The 22,948-nt window shown below is 37.6% G+C and overlaps 1 protein-coding gene across 2 annotated transcripts; it reads left to right on the top strand.

Moving 5' to 3' along the window:
- Positions 1–1,453: 1,453 nt before the first annotated feature.
- Positions 1,454–22,312, top strand: zranb1a (zinc finger, RAN-binding domain containing 1a). Of its 2 annotated transcripts, none has more exons than XM_038274128.1 (10): positions 1,454–1,626; positions 3,105–3,953; positions 9,253–9,440; positions 11,832–11,985; positions 13,590–13,661; positions 14,119–14,317; positions 14,812–14,932; positions 17,990–18,119; positions 18,593–18,822; positions 21,233–22,312. In XM_038274128.1, exons 2-10 carry the CDS (start codon positions 3,140–3,142, stop codon positions 21,446–21,448), a joined length of 2,124 nt encoding a protein of 707 aa, XP_038130056.1. In that variant the 5' UTR covers positions 1,454–1,626; positions 3,105–3,139; the 3' UTR covers positions 21,449–22,312. The 2 variants fall into 2 exon arrangements, with proteins under 2 accessions (XP_038130056.1, XP_038130055.1); XM_038274127.1 differs by having other exon boundaries at positions 1,454–1,785.
- The last annotated feature ends 636 nt before the right edge of the window (positions 22,313–22,948 follow it).

Here is a 22,948-nt window from a genome sequence, read left to right as displayed (position 1 = left end):
TTTAAATGCATTTCAAAGACACTGTTTCTCACATTGCTTATTCTTATTATGCAGATTTGCAGATACTAATAATGGTTGGCCAAATGATCACCATTGCTATTATTAAAATGAATTTAAAGTTTGAATTAAATAATTTAAATAATTTAAAAAAAGTTTATTAATTTGAATTAAAACCCTTTATCAATATAAGCTGAACACAAATGTTCTGATTGTGCAACCTTGTATTGCTTATCAACAAAGCACTTCAACGTTTTTTTTTTACTCAAGCACAAGTAAAAAGTAGTTGTCAAAGAAATTATTAAAATAAAAGTATTTAGTAAAAATGCTATTCAGGTTCTGTCCATTTTTGAATCATACTGTCTGACATATTGTTTAGAAATTATATAGTCAGGAAGACATATGAAAGTTCTGATTTAAAATACTAAAATAAGTGAAAAAGATAGAAGTCACGTAAAGCCTTACAAATTTATTCTGAAGAAATCCTTTTTCCAAATCCATTTTAACATAAAACTTACAAAACCAGTGCTTGCGGTGAGAATTATGCATATGGTAGTAGAGGATAAAGAATTTCCATTGCCAATATCTTTTGTTTTTTGTATTTTCGCCTGATCCCCAAATAGCTCAGTTTACTTACAATGGAGCGAGAAGCCAGACATTTCATCCAAGTATGAGTAACTATACAACAAAAGAATAATATCTAAGTCAAAGTAAAAAGTAAAGTACAATAAAACTAGTCCTAACACACTTTAAGAAAAAAATGTACTCAGTGTAACTGAATAACCGTAAGAAGTTATTAACCGCCTCTAATTTCCAATATAAACTTGTTAATAAAAACTGAGGATTACAATACTGCTTTAGACAAAGAAAAAAGGCTAAGAAAAAGAGGAAACTTTTCTTTCTTGAAATTTTATCTTTTAGAAACATCTCTCCGTTTTTTATTTTTTTTTTGCAATACTTAAAATTTTGTTTCACATATAAATCATAAAGAAATTCGATCTTTTCACAACAACGCGGTCAGATTTAGCAGTGTAAAGGGTCATTTGAAAGGAAATAAATATTTATCTTTTCATTATAATCTTCCAAGACATTCCCCGGCAAACCGTAAAGGAATGAACCCGCAGATTTTGACAGGAAGCGTGATCATAAAAACGGTTAGTGATGTAAGATAAAAAAAAAGATAATAATAGCCCTACACCCATGGCTGCATATAGATAGATAGATAGATAGATAGATAGATAGATAGATAGATAGATAGATAGATAGATAGATAGATAGATAGATAGATAGAAAGAGATAAAGTTATATTATTTTATTAAATGGTAAAACCTATTATAAGTACTTAAAAAGCCTATCGATATGAAAAAGTTTTGCTGTTTTACAAAAATCCGAGTGTCCCTGAAGGCGTCACTGCATTTTTATTTTTTATCCAATCAGGGAAAGCTCAACCAGATGATTGGTGACGACGCCAGGCTTGCGTTTATTTTGGCTGCGCTTTTCATTTGTCTGACTGTCGCCGCCATTAAACTTGACGGTAGCGGTTGTGGACCATGGAGAGCTGCGAATTTATACCGTAAAGTCGTCGGAGGGCTCGGCTTTGTTCCGCGACTCGCCGCTTTGTTCTCAAAGGTGAACATGAGAGAGACAAAAGGGGTCGACATATTTAGTACAGAGGAAAGGTTTGATTGAGCTGGATGAGGAGGAGGAGGAGGAGGAGGGCAAAGCCGGACGGGAAGGATTTGTTGTGGTTTCCACCAGCTTTCAGGAGGCCAACACCGTCACTAAACGGTAAAAAACTATGAATGCCGACCTTAGTTGGGAACGTTTTTTAATAATTTCGCCATAGCAGATGTCCGCCTGTGGCTTGTCGCTATGTAAGCTAACGTTCAAATGCTACAAAGTTAGCTTGCCAGCTAACAGCTTCTGTTGATTCCTGAAAGATTTCAGTAGAGGCTCTACATTTAAACACACTCTCTGATAATAAACACGAATAAAACTTAAAGGCTGCCTCTTTTTAAGCCATTAAACTCAACACGGTGCAAAACGTTTAAAGGTTCGCACATTTATCAGGGTCGCAAACTCGAAATTAAACTTATAGCAGTTAGTTCTTAGGTGAAGTGCTAGCACTGCCTGATTATACTGATTAAATATTCTGAGAAATTAATGTTATGTAGGCATTGGCTGGTGATAAATGTTCCTCAAATGTGACACTTTCCTCTAAAGGTAAGGTTTAGTGGTCTTGTTTAAGCCAGCTGAGCTACAGTGTGCAGCAGCAAGAGCTAGAAAAGGATTGGATTATTCTGTTTAAACAAAGGTCATCCATGCTGGTGTTTTCTCTTTTCATTAAATAGGCTTAATTTAAACTGGGAATGATGTGATTAAAAGCTTGAGCAGCTTGGAAAGATCTAGATTTTCAAACATTTCACTGTGTCCGGACCTAATTTAGATGGTTTTCAGTTGTTTTACCCTTTATTTCAGAAAAAAAGGATAAGTAACACAATTTCAAGCTTTTGCTGATCAACTATTAGCAAACAATTGAAGTTTACTGTTTTTTTTCTTTGACAAACAGCTACATTGATTTAAGTGCAGAGTTTAAAAATAAAACACTACACTCTGAGTCCACAAACAAAGCTTAAACAAAGGTCAGGCAAGTCTCAGAAAATAAAAAAAAAGCTTTTATTAATAAATCAAACAAAGGATCACACATGGAGAGTTAATGTATGCAGGTGTCAACCTCTGCAGACACTAGAATGAAAAATAACCCAACTAATATCAGCCTAAATGATCAGCCCATCTCTAGTCAGTGGTTTTAACAAAGTTTAGATATGTCTGTACTTCAACACTGCTGAATAAATCAGGGGTTCATTATGAAGGTTTTTTTGAACTGAGAAAGCATATCTGCCATTTGATCATGGTGTTTTGGATCATAGACACTTATAAAAGTTCTGGAATCCTGGCCCTGAATGACTGGAATCAAATCTGGTAGAAAATCTGTAACTTACTATGCAAGTTTATATGTTTATTTAAACAACTTTTCCAGCTGTGTCTGATATCTAATTGAAAGAAAAGTAAAAAAATGTATATTTTCCTTTTTCTTTCATGTGTAGCTGGAGTTTAAAAACCAGGAAAAAATAAATCCACAATGACGGAACAAAAGGTGAAGTGGGCCTGTGACTACTGCACCTATGAGAACTGGCCCTCTGCAGTCAAGTGTACAATGTGCCGTGCACCGAGATTAACAGGTCCCATTATCACAGAGGAGCCTTACAGAAACGCCCCGGAACCCGATCCTGGTCCAGAATGGGATCCTGCTAGAACTGAGAGTGGAAGCGGTCTCCTCATCTGCCCGGACTCCAGCGCCAGACCCAGAATCAGAACGACCGGCGTGGCTGAGCTCGCCAATAAGTGGTCCTGTCAGGTGTGTACGTATCTGAACTGGCCGCGCGCCATTCGCTGCACACAGTGCCTGTGGCAGCGCCCCAGAACCAGCAGCCCGACAGAGTCCCCGCAGACATCCGGCACCAACGCAGACTGCCGGCCCACTCTCCACTCTCCTGTGGGTACGTGTGAGGAATACAACGATAGAAACAGACTTAACACCCATCAGCAGCAGTGGACGTGTACAACATGCACTTACCAGAACTTACCCAGAAGTACAAAGTGTGTGATGTGTGACTTACCGAAACCTAACAACCAGGAAGCGTTAGGGCTCCCAGAACCCGCAGGGTCCTCTCCCTTGATCATCGAGCAGGACATGGCGAGGTGGAGGGGCAGCTGCAGTGGCAGCCAGGTCCAAAGGAGATCCCCTCCTGTGGCTAAGAGGGAGGACTTCCAGAGGATAGAGCTGGCAGCTGGAGCCATGAGCACGGAGGAGCATGAGGTCAACTTCAAGAAGCTGAAGCAGATTAGAAACCGCATGAGGAAAAATGACTGGCTCTTTCTGAGTGCATGTGCTGGTAAGTTGTTACTCTTATCACACTTTTAGTTTAGTAAAAATTATTGAGTTACTATTTTTATTCATTTCATTCTCTATTTTTAGTTATTTTTAACAGATTCTTTTGATGGGCTCAGCGATTTTTATAAATAAAATTGAATTACTCCAAGAATTGGTTCATAGTTTAACATCTATGTATTTAACACGGGGCAAAGTTATGCATACATGCATACATTACCAATAACTCTGTTAAAAGTCCCTTCTGACGGTTCTAGTGTTGTCCTAAATTTATTTTAGTTTAAGGCTTTTCAGCTTAGGTTGACAGAGATTCTGAATGCCACCCCAGAATGTTAACTTTGGCATGCTTAGTTTGTTGTCTGTTTGGTATCACTGTTCTGTTTTTAACACCTGCCTGTATCCAACTTTTGACCCAAGCTCTTCCTCTCTGATTAAAGAGAACTGGCTCAAATGGATCAAGAAAAATTTTAATGTTAAGTTATTAAATCTGGTGGGAAAATAGCTCCTGCTCCATAATCAGCCCTTTGAAGCCAGATTGAAGAGTCCCTTTTAGGCTTTGAAATTCAAGAACACAGGACCACTATTCAAAAATTGTGGAAACATCATGCTATGGGGCAATTTGCAAAACATAAATTGAATGGTCGGCGAAGAGTTTATTCTATTCTATTTTTTTTTTTTTTTACTCAAACCAACAGCCAAATAATTGACTCTTGTTTTTTAAGTTTAGTGTTGTTATCTGCCAGCCTAGAAAAACGGATCAAAACATCATTAAAAGCCTAAGATTAAAGGATAATTCAAATGTGTGTTTATTGTAAAATATAGGCATTGTAGACTCTCTTATCTCAAGGTCTGTCTGGAGAGAAAGAGATGCCAAAATTTTATGTTCGATAAGTCGAGATACTAAACTACAAAAAGGTTCCAATGTGTCCCTACTTGCTCTTGAAGCCCAGTGTGCTCTCAGTGTAGCACTGAGAGCATCTTTGAGAAACTAGGAGAGCATTTGCTACCGGCTGGGAAACACTTGGCCGTCTGGGCAGAGCACTGAGATTGGAGCGTGTGACCGGAGTCTCTCCTGGCTGGGAGTCAACACACCCTGTAAACAGAGGGGCTTTATGTCCTGAGCACGGACCTGGAGGAGACAAAAATAGCCTTGGAAAAAAAAACACAAGAAACTGTCAACAAACAAACCTGAAAGCAGATGAACACGTGGTCTGGTCAGCGGTGCACTTCTGACCTTTGCAGCGATTACACCTCTCAGCCTGCTGCTGAGTTGTAGTTCTTCCAGTTGTAAGTTTTACTTTATATTTTTAAAACCACATATAGACAGCTGGCTGGTTGCTAGTTCTCTTTGTACGGTTTCTCAGTTGGAGGTGACTGAATGAAGCGATGCATTTTGACCAAGATGTCTAGCACTTCCTCTGGTGGTGGAGCGGAGTCTCACTTCACTATGATGCTTCCTCCTACTTCTGCTGTTTTAGACCTCTATAGGCGGCATGAATCACAAAGACCCCTTGATTCAAGCTTCCCCTCTACGGGAACCAGATTCTTCTTTGTTCTTTTTGTTGTATTTTTGGTTTAGTTATCAGAAACTGTAAATGATGAGACTCACCAGAAATGGCTTACCTTTAACCTGCAAAATGTGTAATTTCTTAGCTTTATTCAGGGAGAGTAAGATTTTTTTCTTTTTTTATTGATTTTAAAATAGAGCAAATGCACAACATACAATGACAAGTAACAGTTTTTGCAGTGTGAAATTTTACCATAGATTAACTGTCCCAACATGACATTTTACAGTTTCAGCATCATAATTGTGGTCTCAGCCTCACCATACAGACCTAGCACAAGAATTCTCCTCGGATGGAGGGCCTATGTAACATAATCTAGAATTAAAATAAAAATTGATTGTGAGACTTGTTTACTCGAGTCTTTAAGAGGACCCCAGCGTTGGCTGAAAATGTCTTTTTGGAGTCTTAAGGAGTATGTTATCTTTTCCATTTGGTATAATTCCCTTACAATTTGGACCCATGAGTTGTAGGAAGGCGGTTTTGGTTGCTTCCACTTAATTGTGATGCATTTCAGGGCCACTGTAAGAACAACATTTAAGAGAGATGATTTGAGAGTAAGATTTTTAACAGGTAATACGAAGGCTCAGTGTAGCACTGCAGTGTTGCTCAGTTTTATCCTCAAACTTTCATCCAGGGCTGAGCGATAAAACATTAATTATATTAGTGATAGACCTCTGGTCATTATCAATCAAAAATATGTCTGATATAGTGTTCAGTTCTCTCATTTTATTGCATTCTGGGTAACGTAGGCAGAGGAAAGAACTTAGCCTCTCAACATCTCACTGCCAAACTAAGAAAGTTTGGTGTAAATGTTACATTTAAATAGGGTTAAAACGTAACTTAAACTTGTTTGATGAAAGCAAATTTTCCATTTCTCAATTTAAATGTGAGAATAGGAAACGCTAAAATGAAACCAAATAAACTGCCTGCTATGCCACTGATATCCTTTTTCTTTTTAACAGACTACTACTCCACCTACGGTGATGGGCTTTAAATGCATGCTTTTTTAAAAAAAAATCTATTATTGACATAAGAGAATGTGAAATGTTTTTTTTGTTTTCAAAGGTAAAGTCAATTTGGTTATCTATTCAGCCTTACATTTTATACATTAACACTGTTCATTATAAACGTTGTAGAAAAGTTTTATGTTACAATTAGGGCTGGGGGGGAAAAAAAATCTACTTGATTTTTTATTTTTTTTTTTAAACGATGTCTAGGGAATGAGATCGATTAGTTTTATAGTGATGCGCGTGACGGTCACATTCAAATGAGCAGGCGAGATGCACTCAAGATTACTTCAAGCCAGACAGCTGCAAATAAAGCCAATAGATTGACTGAAGACATTAACAAATGGCGGCTGACCAGCAAACACCCTGTAGTTGTTACTAGGGGTGTAAATCAAATCCATCATGGCGATTCGATTCAGTATTGATTTCCTGACCCAACGATTCGATTATTTTCGATACTCAAGAATACACCACGATTCGATTCAATTAATCGATTAATCGGTTTTTGTTTTTTTTTTATTATTTTTTTTTTTTTACACCTTACAGGCTAAACAAAGTTTCAAGTTTGAAATAAATCAATGAAAGCTGTAATATCATTATGCATTTTCTTTAGAAACAACAGCAAATAACAGAAGTAGAAAAGTTGCATCAAAAAATACTACAAAAATACTGCACAATATCAGTGTAATGAGTTCAATGCAATACCTCGGCTCCAGAGAAACTGTCCAACATATTTTTTTAGAATGTAATAAATATACTCAGGAAAGAGAGATGTTGCTTAGAGTTAGACTGGAATAAAATAAACTACATATAAGGGAATTGTTTCAAAGGTCATCTGGGGATGTAGTTTTTGGTAGTATTTTTAATTTTCTAAGAAGAACGGGTATTTTAGGGAGAATATAATAGTTTGTCTGGTCCATACTCCATTCTGGAAGGTGGTGGTAATGCACCTATAAGTTGTTTGCCAACCGCCATTAAAAAAAAGAAGAAGAAGAAGGCTTCAGAGTGTTGACGTCACCGCCCCCTTCAGAGACGCTCCGCTGCTCCTCTCCCAGATTGTAGCTGACCACAAACAGTGCAGCAGACAGGAGGCCGGCTTGTTTTGTTTTTATGACCGAAATTGCGGAAAACAACTCGTGAAGTTTGACCCGCTAGAAGAGCGAGGTGCGCGAGAACACTGGGACCCTTTTTCAAGCTGAATCTCTGCTCTTTTTGCCCTCATGTCCCTTCGTCGTCGGACTAACCTCGCCCCCACTTCCTCACCGCCTCGGCCGTATCTAGACCTACAGCGTGTAGCTCAGACCACGCTTCAATTCTGAGCATAATTAAAAAATGTCTGTGTGAAGCTTGCTGCAACACACTGCTGTAAGAGTATAACCAGGAAGCGCGGTAGGAGGGCAAAATAGGTTTAGCGCCACCGCAGCACGGGAGGGAGAATTACGCCCAGGAGCAAATGGATAAAAATAGACCGGAGGTAAAAAAAACATGAATCGATTATCTTGCGGACGTGTCGATGCATTGGATCGTCGGCTTTTGGATCGATGCATCAATACAAAACTATTATTATTTACACCCCTTGTTGTTACAGACAATGCTGCAAATATGGTTTGTGCAGTGAAGATAGTGCAGCTCATGCATGTCTGCTTGCTCGAAAGAGGTTTCACTTTTTCACTTTTAACAAACAAGTTTGCACTTTTTTGACAGTTTTGTTCACATCTCAAGTTTAAACTGTCAGATTTAAAAGTTTGCACTTTGTGTTTAATATGACAGGAAAAAATAAAATACACGAGTATTTTGAAACTCAGTTGAACCACTTTCATTGTTGTAAGACCAGATTTAATCGATTTAGAACTGTATGTATCAAAATCAAATAAATTCACGACTTTGGTGAAAATACCCAGCCCTAGTTACAATTGAACACATGCGAATACAACATAATATCATTGTCATGGAACAAATACTTTGCTTTTTCTCAGTTTAATCATTTTAAGCTGAGAACCTGTTTTTACAGGTAGTCTTTTGGCTGTGGTGCCTTCGCAGAATGTGCCAGCCAGAATCATTCAGTGTCTAGTTATAGAAGAGTGTTTACAAAATGTCACCCGGCGTGTGTAAGATGAGACGTGATGGCTCTGGGGTTGGATTCGCTCACAGCGGCCATCCTGTTTCCTGGCAGAAAGAGTCTCCTCATAAGAGGCAGCTTGTTTAAACTGGCCTGCAGCTAGCTGCTGCACCTTTCACTCATCATAGATGTTGGCCACTGGGTCCAGAATTAGAGGGAGGGGGAAACACTAATCTGCACAGCATTCCCTCTGCCTGGCTTAGCTATGTGATGGCTCTGCATTTAGGCTACAATTTAGGATGTTTAGCCCAACATTTTGAAAGCTCTTATCGTGCCTTAAAGGAGCAGAGCAGTGTGGCATCCGGAGGCTTGAAAACTACATGGAATGAAATATCTTAGGTGTTTATTTTTCAGAAAATGGAATGATCATTGCCTATAGAAGTTAAAAACCAGAGGTCAGTTGCTCTGCAAGATGAAAAATTAAATAACATCACTATAAAAGTATATATTTTTAATTAATAAAAGTTGCTTAATTTTAGTAGCTTCACAAGGATCAGAGTGAAGCAGGGTTCGATGAGTCGAGAGCCAACAAACACAGATTCCACACATGGGTTATAAATATTTGATTCCTCACATTGAGTCAAACCTTCTGATTTCTTTGTCTCTGTGCAGGTGTGGTAGAAGGAGACCTGGCTGCCGTGGAGGCCTACAAGTCATCAAGCGGCGATATTGCTCGGCAGCTCACCGCTGACGAGGTGCAGCTCCTTAACAGGTCTTCAGCATTCGATGTGGGCTTCACCCTGGTCCACTTGGCCATTCGCTTCCAGAGGCAGGACATGCTGGCTATCTTATTGACAGAGGTAAGAATAGAGATAAAAGCTGAAGTCATGGTCTATGAGGACGTTTAATCAGAATCATCCCATTTTTAAAACCATGATTTCATGATCAGTGAAAGCAGATGTTTTCTCTTTAGTTGAAAATTTTCTTTAACAAATTATTTAACGGTTTCTATCTGTTACAATATGGTTTTGTAGATGATTAAACTGCAGATTTAAATTGTTTTTGGTTTTCCATTTTCTTCCTAAGGACTATAATACAAAATATTATAAACTTAAAGGCAACATAGAGGGACAACATAAGTAAAAGACTAATTAAGCAGTCTATTATTTGTCTTGGTGTTGTTTTTATCTGTTTAATGTAAAACGTCAAAGGTCATTTGGACAAATTCGTTGGTGCCATGACAATGCATACTGTGTCCTGGAATAATCTATATATTAACTTATTTTACAGAAAGTGGGAATATTTAGATTGATCTTTTTTTTTTGCCCCCCAGACTACAGGGTTTCTGCGGGTCATTAAGCCATTCAATTATATTTTTTTTAATTAAGGCCGGAATTGGCAATAAAATTCAATTAATGTAATTATTGTGGCATTTAAAATGCTTAATTAAGAAAAAAAAGTTTATAAAAACAATTTCATCAGATATATCTCGCAATATATTTGTGCGGAACTGCTTGCGGTTGACTGTAAAGCCGTATGTTAGAAAAAGAAGCTCGAGGCGGAGAAAAAGTTAGAGAATGGGGAAAATGCTATTTTCAACAAAAGCGTCTGGAAAACGAGGAATTCAGGACATTGCTGCAGCCTGTCTGCCGTGTTATATATGAGATTCATGGGTACCTGTTGATGGCATTAAAAGGATTTCTAAGAGCATTAAAAGAGCATTAGATTAAAGTTACTCATTCCTGTATGATCCCTGGACTAGGTCTGCATTGTTCAGTCATTGCATCATATATATTCCTCCAACTACACCCTTGCTCTATAGTTTTATTAGCTAAATAAATATCTATATTGAATTGAGTTTATATAAGTTAATGAAACGGTTCTGTGCTACCTGTTCAATGTGATGGAAAAAAAGAGGTTGCAACAAATATTTTGTGTTGCTTGCTAGCATACACAGCTAAAGTTGAGGACCTTGATCCACTTCATGTCATGCAGACAGAAGCAGATTAGCAGTGTGGATGTTCCTGAGCTACAAAATGTCGTTGGTTAAAGGGAACACGTTTTTTTTTTACATTGGCCCCTTGATTTTACGTTATTACATCATGTTCTACTCACCCATGTTAGTTTTGTGTCATTTGGGCTGTTCCGAAGACATTCGGTTTTGTAATCCAAGTAACGTCTTCCTAGTCTTCCTATGGGCAACGACTTGAAGGCACAATCTAAACTGTTCATAATTTATCATTTATGGTACGCCAGCATTCATTACATGTAGGTGAATCACTGTCCCCCAGACATCCACGGTTTAATTTTTTATATTTATATTGTTTTAAAACAAAGCGGAGTGTGTATGACGTCATCCGTGTGCGCCAGCTACCATTAATTTAGCCTGTTGGCTGAACTGCTGCTAGTTTTACTCACATGCCTGGAAGATGTCTAGTGCTACTACCACAGATGATCTCACTCTTGAAATGGAATTTAACGATTAAGATTTGCTAGCCGAATTAGCATAAGGGGTAGAGCGTAGAAATGTTTCTCCATTCTACATTTCTGGGTTTGATTCTGGCTAAAGAGAGAGGCTTTCTGTTAACATGTTAACAGAGAAGAGTAAAGTTGTTTTATGATTTTTAACTTTCTAGCAATCCTTTGTTGAATATAATGGATCGAGACATGGCTGCCTTTTGGATATATTAAAGTCTATGAAAAGATCCAAGTATTCTAGATGATGCATACAAAAACAGCTACCCAAAAAATGTATTATTGTTATTATTAAAAAAAGTTAATAGTATTAAAAGATGATTAAACATGTTTTAAATGTCACTTCTGTAAATATTTTCTTTGCTTTTGAACTAATGAAACCCAGATTTTACATAAACACTTTCCTCTCCTATGCCACAGGACATAACTAATGTTTCTATTATAAATAACTATGTCTACTGTAGATGCAAATTATCAGCCAATATAGATGCTTTCAGACCCACAACTTCTTTGCTTAAAGATGGCATGCTGCTTTAGGGCCATGTGATGGATAAAACAAATATGCATAAACTTTGCTGCTGCTTTCTGAAATGACACTGCATAATGTGCGTTTTCCTTCACGTCTATTTATTTATTTATATATACAGAATGATTCAAATGCACTAATCCAATAGTAATAAAGAATTATCTAAAATTGGATCAGTTTTTATAACTTCTGAAAACTTTAACCAAAACAAAGCCATTTCCAGTGATTGAGTTTCCTGTTCTGGTTGAAGGTGAATCAGCAGGCAGCGAAGTGCATTCCCTCCATGGTGTGCCCCGAGCTGACTGAGCAGATCAGGAGGGAGATTGCAGCATCCCTTCACCAACGCAAAGGGGACTTTGCCTGTTACTTCCTCACCGACTTGGTCACCTTCACTCTTCCTGCAGGTACTCATGACACCATAATCATTCCAGGTGTAATCTTTTCTCCACTACCTGTGCCAATCAGTCTATTTTCTTTATCTTTGAGTTTACATCAACATAAATATCGACCACAGTAAAACTTATACAGCTGCCGTTTTATTTAATTTTAGGTTTTGGAAAAGTTGGCTACTTTATTGATAAATTAGTAGAACAGGACCCAGTCTGGTTGTCTGTCTTAGTCTGCAGCTTTTCTTATAAATGTTCACAATATTCTGGAAATATTTATAGATCAGTGCTTCTATGTTCTTATGCATCTCTGCTTCTGTCTCCTTGACCCCAGTCAGCCTCAGCAGATGGTCGCTCACACCAAGCCTGGTTCTGCTAGAGGTTTCTTCCTGTCTAAAAGTAGTTTTCCTCAATTATAATTTGTATCATATTTTAGCTCTAGGTAGAACTTTGAGAGTTTTTATTCTGCTCTAAAAACTGACCAGATTCCTCTGAAGATGATGAAATCTAAGGCAAGTGTGTCAGTTGCTCTCTGAGCAGATCACTTGCATTGAAAATGTTCTCTGAATCAAACCAGACAAACAAGTAATCTGTGATAGACAGAATTGCAGCCGCATAAGTCCTTGCTAAGAAATGGGGGGGTTAATAAGAACATTTTGTAACGGATCCCTCTGTGGGGGGATGGGACCCCTTTAAGAGGAATCAACCTGGGCCTGCAGAGGGATTCTTAAAGGCAGACATTCATTTGCATTTTGTCATTAACTACAGTGATCCCTCACACCTATCAGGCATGCAGCAACAGCACAGAGGGGAAAAACTATAGTTACGTTTTTTGTCTGAATAAATTTTACATTTCTTCTCAAGTTATAGCAAATCGGTCTGTTTAGAAAATATTATCATAGTTTTAGTCTTTATGTTAACCCATGTTTAAGCTGCTAATGAGGCTGTTGTGCCAGAGTCTTTATTCGGATGAAATAGCTTTGACTGACAAGACAGATTCTGCAGCATGCTGTACATTTTGGCTTGTTTTCACACATAAAAGCAACATTTGTCTCCCTGTATTCGATGTACTATCAGAGTGAGGAACAACAAATGTTTCCGAAGGGAGTCTGGCATTGGAGGTAAATGTAATCCTGGGCTCTATGTCCCAGTTTGGAATGGCGTCGAAGCTCCAGCCATGTCCAATAATATGATGGCTGAAATCGGCTCCCTTTGCTTTGAAGAACAAGCGGGGTTCCTATATAGAACTGAGTACAGAGGATTTAGGGTTGGAGGTGACTCCGTGCATACATGTGTGATACCAGTTATGTAGCTCTAGAAGGATTTGACCTGAGGCCAGCTGCAGCTTTCATTCAGTCTCTCAGAAAGCCATTCAAATCAGCTCTGATCCATAGAATAACCAGCTGTGTTCTCGCTCTCTGTTGCCTCTGCTCAATACACTCAGAAACACAACTGCTGCTCTGAGCCCCAGTGTTCACAGTATACCATTGACTAAATGTCATGAGGGGAATGGAACTGCAAAGGGCATTCCTCCACTGCAAATCATTATGTAGCTCTTCACTTACTACACAATTACTGCAACAATGCTCATAAAAATGAGTGTTTCTCTCCTCTTCTGGCAGATATTGAGGACCTGCCCCCTGCTGTTCAGGAGAAGCTGTTTGACGACATGCTAGACCGAGATGTGCAAAAAGGTATTCATGATTTATTCCATTTAATAAGCTGCCTGACAGTGGGAGGAAGCTAAAAAGAAAACTAAACAAGACTCTCTTCGACTGCTTCAGAGTCCTTTACTTCATCCTGACTCGACTCCATTTTCTAATTTGGTTTATTAAGCTTCTTAGCTTCCCTCCTACACACTGAAACAATGTGTCACGGCATCGTGTCTCTGTGGATAGTGGAGAACATTTGTTTTGCTTTGTGTCTTGCACACACAAATAAGCAACCGGGGTGAAGGGATTTAGTTTCTGGGGGAAAAAAATAAAAAGCTTTATGATCATAAAGCATAAATAACAAGAGCAAGGCTTAATTAGATGCAATGGTAAACATAGTTTCTGTTTAAATATTAAAGCCTGGTTTAAAAGTCTTTATTTGACAGTTTTTCTTTTTTTTTTAACACTGATCTATTTCCATTTGTCATTTTGTCCATAGAGTTGGAAGAAGAGTCTCCAGTTATTAACTGGTCCCTGGAGCTGGGGACACGCCTGGACAGCCGTCTCTATGCCTTGTGGAACCGCACAGCTGGAGACTGTCTGCTGGACTCGGTTCTGCAGGCTACCTGGGGGATCTATGACAAGGACTCTGTCCTTCGTAAAACCCTCCATGATAGCTTGCACGACTGCTCCCACTGGTGAGAAACCAGGCCCTTGGGAAATCATTTAGATATTTTTTTTTTTTTCTTGCAAAAATCATCCTCATCACTGTTATTTCAAAAAAACATACAAAATTATAATATCTTCCAATTAAATTGTGTTTGGTTGTCACCGACATCTTTTCCTTTTGTTTAAAATGTTTTATTTATTAAAATGTTCTGGCTATTTATTGATTCCGGTTTAGCAGGTCCTTTGGGAAATGCTGTTTTTGCTGGCCTGCTGTGAACCTGTCTTGGTTATTTGCACACAAACAAGATGTTCCATATTAAGATTTGATGTCTTGGGAAGAGATTGAATCAATGTGCTTTTTAATTTGCATGTGAATTAGGTGCACAACAGCTGAAATTTTAGTTTTTAGTCCAATCACAGCTTTCTACTGTGAAAATGTAATGCAAAATTGAACTGATAAGTAGGACCTTGTTTGATTCAAATAAAGAGCAAATTTCTTGTATCCTGCTTGAATATTTTCCAGGTTTTACAGTCGTTGGAAGGAGTGGGAGTCCTGGTACTCGCAGAGCTTTGGTTTACATTTCTCTCTTAGAGAAGAGCAGTGGCAAGAGGACTGGGCTTTCATCCTGTCTTTGGCCAGCCAGGTAATTATTATTCTCTTTAATACTGATTGTTACAATGATATGAATTCATAAGAATGACATGATACCTGACAAAGTGTTATCACTGCGTGAACTTTCCTATATTCAGGTATATTTTAACCAGAAGCTTAATCACAAACTTGAAAACTTTTGTGTGCATATGTATAAACAAGAAGTTCGATGAAGGTAAATACAGATAGTATTGGAGAAAAAATTCTTCCAGGCTGAAAAAGACTAGTTTGGCTCAAAGCTAAATTTATATGGGTCACATTATTGACCCATTTGCTAAGAAAAAATACACACATTTTTTTTATCTTAACAGTTTGGAACCAGTGATCTTTCTTTCTACTTCATAACTATGTGCTACCATGTGTCGGTCTAACACAAAATGAAACATGTTGAGGTCTGAAGCTGTAATGACAAGCTGTGACTTTCCAGGACTATTCCTACTTTAACAAGAAGGAAAGATGATTCTTCCAATGGTTGGAAGGTTACAGTCCTAGACAGTCATGCTAGATATACATTACATGCTCCAGCGGCAAACCACTAAACTATTTAGGGATCTAGTGTAGTTTCATAGCACTGAAAATGTGTTTAATCTGATTTTATTTTAATTTAATTTGCCGCTTCCTTCATTCAGTAAATAGGAGGCTACATTATTCATAAGCAAAATTTTTTTAAAGCTTTGATAAACTATGAAGACTTTTTCATAGGATTTGTGCCAAAGCAATTTAGTTTGTAGTTTTCTGTATATTCCCCAGCTCTTACTAAAATTGAGCTATTAATAATAAGAGACGTCCTAAGAGCTGAGGTGGATTCATGGAGTTATAAGGAACAGAGCTGCAGATTGACAGCTGATCTACTTGTGACACACCTGCTGAGGCAGCATTACTTCTCAGCATGTGACTCTGGGATCTAGCCAATCCACTACGGACACAGAAAACGAACATAGCAGAAGCTCTGATTAGATGTCCTCCACTCAGGCTGAATGTGCCTGATACACCATGATGGTTTATGGCTTCTGTTGGCTCTTTTTGTTTTTGTCTCTTGAATCTATTTGATGGAGCTCTGTGTTGGAGATAAGTTGCATAATCTTTGTGCTGTTTCCGTTAGTGCAGGATCAAGATTATCAGGTTAGACACCAGCATGCAGACAGAACCAGCTGCAGGTATCACTGACTCTGAGTTGCATTTATAGATTTATTTTTAGCTTTGCAGTCCCTTGTTCAGCTCTGTTTATATGCAGTACCAAGAGGAGATTTTGTAACTGTTCAGCTAAAAAACGGCATTAAATTCCTTTTTAGAAAACTCATTAGTTTGCCTCTTCTCCTACGTCATGCAAAGGACCAAATGAATGTTGTTCATTTCATGATCTGTCATCTGGCAATAATGGTTTAATGGGCCAGACCAATCACTAGTTACAAATCCAGCCTTTTTAATGTTCTATAATAAAAAACAAGAAGATCATATTACACCAATCAACAGCGGCAAATATTCTTTTCTGAGTCAACATTGGAAACTGTCAGTATTTAAACAGGAGTGATAGATGTACTAAAGACAAAACACAGATATTTATAAAGCCATTTAAATCAAAAGTACCCTGCAGTGTTTAGTGTTTTGTCTGCTGCCTGCTCAGACCGCTAGACATGTATAGTTATTCAAATGAAATTACTAGTAAATTTTTTTGTTTCATATTTGAGATTTAAAGTGAAAATAGGCTACATTCGTCTCAGACAATTACATTTTTTTTTTTTTTTTTGCCCATATCTCAATCTTTCATGGTAGTCTGAATGGTTTCACGCTGATCCACTCAACTTCATAAAACAAAAAAAAAACAAAACAAAAAAAAACTGTAAAGTCTTTTCCTGATTCCCACTATTCACTCCAGGGGTTGACGTTAAGGTTTTTTCTTTCACATTTCATTTCCCCAGAAACAATTTTTACTTGCCCAGTATAATGTTTGATAAATATAGTTCCTAATATTCATTTTTGTATATATATCAATGAAACATGTTTGTTTCTGGTGTGTATATGCATGCGTCAGATAATGAACTCAAGCCTACATTACCGTGTTAACATGCTTTTCAATCCTTCCTGCACATTCTTTTCAAACTAAACTTTGCTTTAAACTGTTGTGTGCTTGGAAAAATATAAATTGTAATGTTAAAAATCTAAAAAAAAGCTTGACAGGTTAAAACTTACACTACTACTACTCACCAATTTAATATTTTTAGCTCTATAAAATTTAAATGCAACACTGCAACACATTTTTTAATATATGTATGACCACTGTATTATAGTATAGATTAAATTCATTATCTAGCTGCTTTTCTGCAGAATTCTCTCCCCAAGAGGAGAAAAATCCTGACATCTAGCGGAAAATCACGGGGCTTTTTCAAATCAACGAAGAATGTGTACAAAACAACAAAAATGGCGCCTGCAACGCTTGTGGGTCGTTTTCAGTGAATGTCTGTGATTTTAAAGTAATTTTGAGTGATAACATTTTTTTTTTGCGATCACTGCACTTGCCCGGCACACAAATGCAATGAAATTTGTACTCTCCCGACAATAAAAATTACTTGCCCCGGGCGATCAGGCAATCGTTAACATCGAGCCCTGCACTCTTGCCTTTTTTTTCCCTTCCCTTGTTTTATGTGGTCATACTTTTGGCTGTCGTTGCTCAACAGTTTAATAACACACACCGGCATCTGCTATTTTTAAATTTTTCTTTAAACCAAGCTTCTTTGAACCTGTCTAGGTAACAATCGCATCCACAATTTTGTAAACAGACCGCCGCTCTGTGATGGAAACCTTTTCTTTCTGCACGTGACGGTCGTTTTGTTGTCCTGATTTGTTTACACAGAAGTCTGATAGCGGTCGCAGTTAATCAGCATAAGCAGCCACCAAATGTAGCTTTAAACTGAATCCTTAAAATATTGAAACCCTCCTTAAACTCTCTGCTAATGGCAGGAAGACTAGGCCACGAATCCCTGGTCTACTTGGTCACCTGATAGGATTGTAATTAGTGTTAATAAATGTTGTCTCTTCTGCGTCCCTCCAGCCTGGGGCCAGCTTGGAGCAGACCCATATTTTTGTTCTCGCACACATTCTTCGAAGACCCATCATAGTCTACGGAGTGAAATACTACAAAAGTTTCCGCGGGGAAACGTTGGGATACACTCGTTTTCAAGGTAAACAGACTCTGCAAGTATGCGGGTATGGCTCTGATTCTCTTTGTATATAGTCAGATTTATTTTGTAAGAAACTGCCGTTATCTTAATCGAGGAAGTAAGTCAGGATTACTTTTTTCTTTTGATACGTTTTCACGCTGTAGATAAAACAAACTTTTTCAGATTATCATCATTTAGCAGAAAGTTATGTCATCTGATAGCCAGAAGGTAAACTGGTATACCTGCAGGAAAATATCAACTTACAGAGACATTGTTGAGCAATAAGTGCATAATAATATGCTTCAGAGGCACTTCTCTAACAATCCTCCATTTGTTTCCAGTCAGCTGAAAAGCTTCTGATATCAAAAGTACTGCTTTGCCTCCTGACTCTCACACACAGTTAAATATAAAGTGCTCAGAAGAACAGCCTGTTTGTTCCAGGGGCGCCAGGTTCAGCCCTTCCCAGCTTGTCTGACTTGTTTCTGTGTCTTTAGGTGTGTACCTTCCTCTGTTATGGGAGCAGAGCTTCTGCTGGAAGAGCCCTATCGCCCTAGGCTACACGCGGGGACACTTCTCCGCCCTGGTGGCCATGGAGAATGACGGATACGACAATCGCGGTGCAGGCGCTAACCTCAATACAGATGATGATGTCACGGTCACCTTTTTGCCGTTAGTGGACAGCGAACGGAAGCTACTGCACATCCACTTCCTGTCTGCTCAGGAGGTGGGCATCGAGATCAGTGTAGCTGCACATTTAATAGGATATATGTCTCCTTAATCCAAAAATGTATTGGTTTGATTTCTATTACAGGTCCATTAAGAATTTTACAACTTTTGTTTTTATAAAGGAGAAATTATTACTTACCATCTACTGTACAATGGTTATAAATTGTCTTAAAGTTATACATGGAGCAACTCTAAATATTGGTATCCCTTAGCCAGCTGCAGCGAGCTTCTAGTATCATTCTGGTGGGACATTTAATCTAGATTTTTAGAGTTTATTCAGAATATTTCTTTCTGGGACAGAAGAGATGGTTTCTACATATCTTGTGTTGAGCTTGCAGGTCAGACTGCTTTATCTTTTAAGATTCCTGTTTAGGATCTGTGACCTGTTAAACGTCCAACTGTGACCAAATCAATATCCCCTAGCTACAAACAGGATGAGAGATGGAAGATTTCAATAAACGCCGGCTCCGCAATCGTAGTATTTTGGAAGGTTTCCACATTTTTCCAATGCTTGTTCTATGAAATAATCTGTTAATGCTGCTTAGGTTTAAAAATTGTGTAGCGACAGTACATTGTGTTCTATTCAGCAGGAAGACAACTAAGACAACTATTTATTTTTTTTTTTGACTTGAAGGGGTTGTAGATTATTGAGGACCAGCTCTAACATATTTAAAAATAAATACATATATAAATAAATGTTCAATAAAGAAGCATACAATGAATTTCCACAAAAATACAATAAACAAATAAATGTAGGTAGAAATTAAATTATACAGTGAGACATGCATGTATATATCTTTTTCAACTTTTTTTTGCAGTAAAATGCTAACCAACCAATGGGCAGAAGTAGATCCTCTAAGACACAGCCCCTCCTTATTTGCATAATGAGGCAGAAATGCAGACAGAAATGTAAAAATGACAGGCAGAAATAAATAACATTGAAGAAATAAATATGGTAAAAAATACAAATGAAGGAAAAACAGACATATTATAACATGCACATATTAAAATACTTAAAAAAAGTAATTAATAAATAAAGTTGAAGATTATAAGGGGAAATAAATAAATAAATAAGGTAATTATTACAAAGGCAAATAAAGAAGCTAATTAAAAGACATACATTTATTTATGTCTCGCAGTATAATTTAATTTCTACCTACATTTATCTTATTGTTTTTCTTGGGGCAATTAATTATATGCTTATTTATTTGTTTTTGTATTTATTTTTAAATGTGGTCGAGCTGGTCCTCCATAGCAGATGAGGGCTACATGATGCATGATAGCTGCAGCGTTCCAATTTTAAGTACAACACTGCCCCCTAAAGGGCCAATGGGACTTGATTTTAATGCCTCTGCAATTTTTATTTTGCTTTGCTAAAAAAGGCAGATTATTTAACCTATAATGAATTTTGTTTTCGTCACAATAAAGGCCTCAAAATACTATCTTTTATAGTCGGCAGTGAAATTTTGCTTTGTGCCTGTTTCTTATCTCAATGCATAATCCCACTAGATTATTCCAGTTCCCTTGTTTTATGAATTGGTACCAGTTGGCCCTCAGCATGACGGTGCTAATACTTTGCTTGGCAGTCTGTAGAGCTATGTTTGAAAACTTCACCTTGATGTCTCCAATCAATCATCTCATCCTTTATATCAAACTGAACCAACACTTTACTAGAAGCTTATTAATGCTGATACAAAAATGCTAATGGAGATTTATCCAACATTAGTTTGATTTAAAAATATGACCCTAAAATCGTTGCTTTTAAAAATAATGAAAACTTTGTGTAATCACCTCAACCCAAAAAAAGTAACAGTTTTGTTATTAAATATTGAAAATTAATGGCTTTATTTTTTATTTTAAAGCAAAATAGGTTCTAGTCCATCTCTACTGAAGATTTGGTTAAACATTTTTTTTTTTTTACAAGAAATTTAATTTTAGAAAATTTAATTATACTTCATTTACTTTTTAAATATAGTTGTCTAAATTCAGACAAGCAACAATTATTTCTTCTTCAGTTTTTTAGCAGAATGTCATGAGATTTTCTTCAAAGCGATGACAAAAAACAATCCGGTCTTGTTCTGTTTTTAATTACTGGATATCCAATGACTTCCAGGGGTGCTGGTGGTGCCACTAAAGCATGCATGTTGGTGTGGAACATCGTAAAACTTCTGACCAGAACTATATTGCAGTGCAGTTTATGTTAAATGTGACCCGAACCTTCTTCTCATTGAGCATGTAGCTGGGTTCTATGTTCATGCCAGTTTTGAAACAAGTTTTTTTTTTTTTTTTTATTAAAAGCAAGGCTGCATTTACTTGTGATGTCTAATTTCACTTTAGCAAGACTTTTAGGAAAGTATGACTTTGATGTTGGTGTATGTTGAAGTATTATGTTTTTTGCTTACATCCAGATGGGAAACGACGAGCAGCAGGAGAAGCTCCTGAGGGAGTGGCTGGACTGCTGCGTGACAGACGGAGGCCTCTTGGTCGCCATGCAGAAGAGCTCCCGCCGCCGTAACCACCCCTTGGTCACCCAGATGGTGGAGAAATGGCTGGACAGATACCGCCAGATCCGCCCCTGCGCCTCTCTTTCTGACGGCGAGGAGGAGGACGATGAAGATGAGTGAGACGGCCAGAAGTTGTGCTTCTTTGAAATGGACATTGTAGGAAATGAACATTTATTTATTTCAATCACCCTGCTTCTAGTGCTGCTCTCTCTGTTCCCAACCGTTTTCTTTTTCTAATTTAGTTTGATTCATTGTTTCATTACGTAGTTTATTTTGCACATATAAAACCTACGTTTTGTCAAGGGAAGAGGGGGTTACAGTCGTTTGTTTTAATTTTTATGTGCGAATCGTAGCGCAAGTTTGTGTTTTGAAGAGTGAGTGGTGCCGCCAGCGGGGAAAAGAGATTACAAACACTCTGCCTCTTCTATGGAGAGCATTAGTATTAATTTTCACTCATTTGCATCCATCTAATTTCTTGGATTTTCTTTTATTTCTACCTGTTTGATTTGAGAATTTAACTGGTTGCCAGTCTTAATACATGTTAAGTTGGATATCATGTTGTCTTTGAAGATTTAAATTATTTGAAAACCAAGAAAGGTATGTAATAATTTTGCAAGTCACAGAAGAACCGATTTTCCTCTGGTCTGTTGTGGAGTTGGTTATCTCTTCTCTTCTGCCATTGTGGCAAATTACTTAAAGAAGCTTAATAAGCCAATGAAAAAGACCAGCTCTGTTCTGGGAAGAGATGATTTTACAAAGAGGAAATGTTCATGAAATGAAGAACATTATGGACAAACTTTAGGATCTTCTCCAGAAGACTGTTGAAGAAAGATGCTTGTCAGAACTGCTGCAAGATGGACAGAGCCAGGAGATCCTTCCTGCCTGCAGCAACTCATTGGAGGAAAAAAAGAAACCAAAAACCTATGAGTTATGACATCTGATTTCCCTTTGGGATCAATAAAATATTGAACTGCATCTCCAGAACCTTTTAGTTGGCATTTACCTTCTTTGATCTAATATATCTTTTAAGACAGAAAAATGTTGAAACAGTAATGGTTATATGGTTTAAATATTTTAGAAATGAGGGCGAAAATACTTTTCGTCAACTCTGGTTCAGTTAGACCACATTCGGTGCTCACGTTTATCTCTTTGCAAGAGACGTTCTGCTGATGCATCTAGAATGCATTACTTAAATATTTCTTCAATTTGTGGGTAAACATAAGCTTTTTTTTAAACTAACATGGAGGGTAAAAAAAAAGGTTCTTGCAGTCAGGAGGTAACCTTCAGATTACTTTCAAAATACTGCAATACTGAAACCAGCTATGGGGAAATCTGGAATCCATTATGTATAATTACTGAGGACATTTTAAATGAGGTAAAATACAGATAAATACATAGTCAGAACTTAAAAGCTCACATTCCAAGTAAGCTGCAAGTATGGAGAGAATGGACTGCTGTGTAAATATTACTGACTGGATGTAATGGTGGAAAAAAACCCAAAACCTTTTTCAATATATTTTAGAAGGTAACCTGTCAGCTGGGAGACACCCCCAGCTTCTAGAGTAGAAAGCACAGACTGACATTTAGTAGTTGCATGTCATTTTAAATAACATTTTGGCT

Source organism: Cyprinodon tularosa, unplaced genomic scaffold (assembly GCF_016077235.1).
Source record: "Cyprinodon tularosa strain WSP-4 unplaced genomic scaffold, ASM1607723v1 ctg90, whole genome shotgun sequence".
NCBI lineage: Eukaryota > Metazoa > Chordata > Actinopteri > Cyprinodontiformes > Cyprinodontidae > Cyprinodon > Cyprinodon tularosa.
This window is presented reverse-complemented; position numbering and strand designations above follow the sequence as displayed.

What these genes read in the sequence shown, in the direction of transcription:
- zranb1a (XM_038274128.1), top strand. Translation starts at nt 3,140, where the DNA reads ATGACGGAACAAAAGGTGAAGTGGGCCTGTGACTACTGCACCTATGAG. An exon ending in CTTTCTGAGTGCATGTGCTG is followed by an intron (nt 3,954 to 9,252) that starts GTAAGTTGTTAC and finishes GTCTCTGTGCAG; the next exon opens with GTGTGGTAGAAGGAGACCTG. An exon ending in GGGATACACTCGTTTTCAAG is followed by an intron (nt 18,120 to 18,592) that starts GTAAACAGACTC and finishes CTGTGTCTTTAG; the next exon opens with GTGTGTACCTTCCTCTGTTA.